Source organism: Aquarana catesbeiana, linkage group LG11 (genome assembly GCF_042186555.1).
Source record: "Aquarana catesbeiana isolate 2022-GZ linkage group LG11, ASM4218655v1, whole genome shotgun sequence".
Classification (NCBI taxonomy): Eukaryota; Metazoa; Chordata; class Amphibia; order Anura; family Ranidae; genus Aquarana; species Aquarana catesbeiana.
The window spans coordinates 21,555,605-21,560,604 of record NC_133334.1 but is presented as its reverse complement, the minus strand read 5'-3'; the positions used below and the strand labels follow the sequence as shown (position 1 = coordinate 21,560,604).

The window sequence follows — 5,000 nt, the reverse complement described above, 5'->3', positions numbered from 1 at the left end:
TTTCTTTCTTTCTTTCTTTCTTTCTTTCTTTCTTTCTTTCTTTCTCTCTTTCTTTCTCTTTTTCTTTCTTTCTTTCTTTCTTTCTTTCTCTCTTTCTTTCTTTCTTTCTTTCTCTTTCTTTCTTTCTCTTTCTTTCTTTCTTTCTTTCTTTCTCATGATTTTGTAGTAATTTAAAGTAAAATTTATTTTAATTACCTATTTATAGTGACAGTAAAGTAAAAAAAATGTAACCCGCTCTATGTATTGATGACGCACAGAGAGGTTGCTTTACTCCTCTTCTTGCAGCCTCTGTGGGTGCTGTAGTCTCCTCCCTCCTTCAGCAAGCTGGGTGCTAAGAAGGCACCAGTGTGTGCCCGCTGCTGTTGGGTTGTGTGCCAAGCTGTTTGCGTCCATACAATACGTTCCCCCTCCCCCTCACTGGAGTTTGACGGCAGCAGGATCTTTCTCCTGTGTGAGGGGAGTGACACTGGAGCGGTGTGTTTAGGGACAGGGGGGGTCTTTTTACCTTTTTTAATCCAAAGAATGCATTAAAGCCTGAGGCTGGCCATGGACGGATCGAAATTTTGGCCGGCTCAGCAGGGACCGGCAAAATTTCGATCCATTCATGGACAGGCTTGTTGTACTGGAATCGCTCTATCAATTGACTTCAGTACAACCAGCTGCGGGGCCGCCAGCAGTGATCATTGTACTCTTTCCAGTGGTGAGACCTGCTGTCATGATACAATGTCAACTGAAAGAAAAAAAACTGCATAATCCTATGGCTTTCTCAACTCCAAGTACAATTCTTATGGTGCGGCCCTTTGACTATCCTGTGCTTGGGGCTATTTACATTTACTAAGTTGGTCAGTTCACTAGGAGCAAAGTCACTGCAACCAGCTGAACCAATAGACTGCCATTCTGAGTGGGTGACGGGTTCTCTTTTTTTAAAATCTTTTTTTTTTTATTGCAGGTGGCACAAAGAGGACCCATCCGGCAGTCCCTGGGCTCCCCGGAGGGACCCGAGCTGGGGCCGGGAAGATAGGCCGGATGATTGCCGAGGAAGCCTTAGAAATTCACAGGTAAGGGGGGCCGTCACAGAATCTGGTTCATCCATAGTAAATCTATACATAGACCTGCATGAGATCCCCCCTCCCCCGTCCTATTACCCCAGTCACAAGTAAAATCCATTCTTTTCTGTTGGTGTGACTCATGGCGGCAGCATTTATGATGTGATGGCAGTTTACAACAATAGTCCTTTGTCACGATGTTCTGCACTTTGTTCCCACTTAGCGGCACGCTGCAGCCAAAATGCAAAGTAAAAAAAATCTACAAAACAGTTTTCATCTGCCAGAATAAACATTGTAAAGTAATGTACATCTATACAACTCCCTCCCCCTCTCCCTGTCAATGCTATGGGGCTGCTTTTTAGTGTTGCCCTGCCTTCTAGTGGTGGCCATCAGCACACTGGTGACCCCCCACCCTGACCCCATTCAGGGTGGTCACCATAGTGACAGTGGTCACATGATCGCCATTCCTTCCCATCCCCCACAGTGTTCAGAACATACATACATACATACATACATACATACATGGGTGCTCAACCTGTGGGCTTCCAGCTGTTGCAGAACTACAAGTCCCATGAGGTATTGCATGGCTGACAGTTACAAATATCACTCCCACGGGCAGAGGCATGATGGGACTTGTAGTTCCTTTGTGGAGGGCCACAGGTTGAGCACTGACACTGGGGCAGGCAGAAAAGGGGTTAAAGTGAACCTGTGCCGCATATACTTGCCTTCCCTTTTGTTTTCCCCACTGCTCCATTCAGCACGAGGAGTCAGTACTTCCAGGTATGGAGGAGCATGTGATGGCACTGGACCAATCTGCACTGTCGGGGGAGGGGAGGGGGGGCGGAGTCCATAGTCATTGGCAAGCTATGACCTCATAGACTTGTAGCTCCAGATTTTGCTGAATGGAGGTGGGTTGGTAAGTAAATTCTGGTGGCGAGGGAGGGGTGGATCAAAGTGTATAAATGTATAAATAATGATAAATTTAATTGACCTCTAATCCCCTAATGAACAAATAGAAGCAGATGAAAAAGCTAAAAAAACAGCGACAAATGATGAAACAGATGGTAAAAAAGTACAAAAAAGCTTAGTGTGACAAGGCGTTAAAAAAAAACAAAAAAAAAAAAACGGGCGACAGTGAGGTGTGCATGCCGTCTTACTCTAAGATCCAAGTTTGATCCATAGATTCCTGCCCTCTGCTGTTCTACAGTAGTACTGCAACTATATAAATCCAACCCCTGACATGAGTAATCTCGGTAAGAATCAGTGTGGTCTCCAGTGGTGGATTCGCCATAAAACCATCAGTTGGGGTGCCCAGGCTCGGGGGGTCACAGATACATTGCTCAGGGAGAGGAGACCCAGTTCATTAGGGAATTTTGTCTAAATTTTGTTGGTCAGCTTGATAAATCTCCTTGTGCTCTAATATTGTACTGAATGGGGGGGGGGGGGGGGGGGGGAGGAAAGACGACGACTACTATCAGCCTTTATGTAGCTCCTCACCGTTTGTGTTGGTTGAACATTCTCCATTTTTATCTTGTACAGAATAAGAGGGTCCTCCCCTTCAAGCTGCGGATCGAGTCCCCTGAACATCACCAGCACTCCCCCTCCAGATGTCTCCTCCCCCGGGGGCAAAAAGGTAAGTTCTCTGCACTGTAAGAGTGGTTGTTCCTTTGTGTGTGTGTGGGGGGGGCGGCGGGCGGCATACTTGTGAGAGCAACCTCCCTCCCCCCATTAATCATTATTGGTTTACCCCAGATAAATGCCTGGGCAATCCAGTACTGATTACCATTGTACCAATGTCCTTCAGGACCCTGGGAGGATTTACATGGGGAAATGTTAGGAGGGAGGGGGGGGGGGGGTTTGCTGAGTGGGGCCAGTGTAGGGTGAGCTGAGCTGCTGGGAGGAGCAGCAGATGGAACGCACTGGCAGGGGAAGTTCAGCTGCCCAGTCACCCCATGGCAGGGGGAGCTTACCTGCCCAGTCACCCCATGGCAGGGGGAGCTTACCTGCTGAGTCACTACTGGTAGGAGGAGCAGAGCTGCTGAGTCACTGCTGGGAGGAGAGCTGATCTGCTAAGGCCCAGACATAGGCATATCAAAATTTGGCCTGTTCAGCAGGAACCGGCACAATTTTCAATCCATCTATTGGTAGGCTGGTTGTAATGAAGTCAATCTAGACTGCAGTACAACCAGCCTTTTTGTTTTTTTATGCAATCACTGCCGGCGGCTGTACCCGCCGCCAGTGATCTATGTATTCTAACAGTAGAGAAACCTCTGGCTGTCAAAATACAATGGCGCAGCGGGAGGGATTCTCCTATCAACACTGAGCAGAATCGGGTTGAAATAAAGGAAATTGCTTAATCTATAGATTGCTTAAGTCACTGCTGGCAGAGGGGAGTTGAGCTGCTGAGAGGTGAAGCAGAGGAAGCTTAACTGCTTAGTAGGGAGAGCAGAGCTGCTGAATCACTGCTTGGAGGGGAAGCTGATCTTCTAAATTACTGCTGGGAAAGGGGAGCTGAGCTGCTGAGTCACTGCTGGGGAAGGGGAGCTGAGCTGCTGAGTCACTGCTGGGGAAAGGGGAGCTGAGCTGCTGAGTCACTGCTGGGGAAAGGGGAGCTGAGCTGCTGAGTCACTGCTGGGGAAGGGGAGCTGAGCTGCTGAGTCACTGCTGGGGAAGGGGAGGGGAGCTGAGCTGCTGAGTCACTGCTGGGGAAGGGGAGCTGTGCTGCTGAGTCACTACTGGGGAAGGGGAGTTGAGCTGCTGAGTCATTATTGGGGAAGGGGAGCTGAGCTGCTGAGTCACTGCTGGGGAAGGCGGAGCTGAGCTACTGAGTCACTGCTGGGAGGGTGGCTGGTAGTTCTGAGCTGTTGAATCACTGCTGGCATGGGGACCAGGGAGGGCTGAGTTGTTGGGAGGGGGAGCTAAGCCTAGCTTGGCCACATTTCTAATTTGAAGACAAACTCTGCTTTCACTAAAAAACTTTCACATTCAAAGTCATTTTGTAATGTTTAAAAAAAAAAAAAAAAATTACCCCTTCATTTCAACCTGCAGACAGCTGAGTTTTTCTAGAGCGAATATAAATAAAGTGATGACTGGGAAGTAACATTTTAAAAACAGAACTTTGCCTTTTAAAAAAATAAAGTTGCATGCAGAGCTCGTTGTGAACGCTGTTTACCAGTCGGGATTCTGACAGCTCTGAAATCCGAGACTCTCCTCACTGTAGGTTTCCAGCCTCAGTGATCGCAGAGGGGATCGGCAGGAGGTCAGAGTGCTGACCTTGTGGAAAAGTTTCCGGCTTCCATATTGATTACGCCTGATTGATGTTGATATCTTTAGGTTCAGTTGGCTGCTTTTCACTCCTTCCAATGACTCGCTCTCTAAAATGGATTTCTGATCTTTTTTTTTTTTTTTTGTTTTTTTATATAGATTTTAAATGGTGGCCCCCTGGATCTACCGAGCTCTGGATTAGGACCCGGGCAGCTGCAGGACAATTCTGGCTTCCCGTATTCGGACAGTTCCTCGATGATGGGTAAGGAGTCTGATGACAGATCCACCACCCTATGGAAATGGTGTTCTCCAACCAAAGGATTACAAAAAATGGAGAGCACAAAATCTGGTGTAGAGCTGCTCATTGCATCCAATCAGCTTCTAACTTCAGCTTGTTCAAATAAGCTTGGACAATAAAACCTGGAAGCTGATTGGTTTCTATGCAGAGCTGCACCAGATTTTGCACTCTCCAGTTCTAGTAAATGTCCCCCAATGTGTCAACTGAATTCCCCGTAAATCACAGAATCCTGAGGGCAGCAAGTTTTACTTTAAACCCCTGGTGCCCAAGCTGTGGCCTTTTGGTATATGATGTGCGACCCTCGGCAGTCTGTAGTGGGAACATTGATTGGGGTAATGGTATTGATCTCTACTAGTCTCATATAACCTCTTCCCAGCTTCGTATTGTCTTCT

General features: G+C 47.5%; 1 protein-coding gene across 1 annotated transcript in view; it reads left to right on the top strand.

Annotated features, from left to right (window-relative positions):
- The window catches only part of BMAL1 (basic helix-loop-helix ARNT like 1), a gene marked incomplete at its 3' end in the record, with an annotated part of 94,840 nt that extends 90,268 nt beyond the window's left edge, over positions 1 to 4,572 (top strand). Inside the window, 3 exon segments of the mRNA XM_073604051.1 lie at positions 950 to 1,058; positions 2,586 to 2,679; positions 4,470 to 4,572. Coding sequence (XP_073460152.1) covers positions 950 to 1,058; positions 2,586 to 2,679; positions 4,470 to 4,572 — 306 coding nt within the window.
- Positions 4,573 to 5,000: the final 428 nt, after the last annotated feature.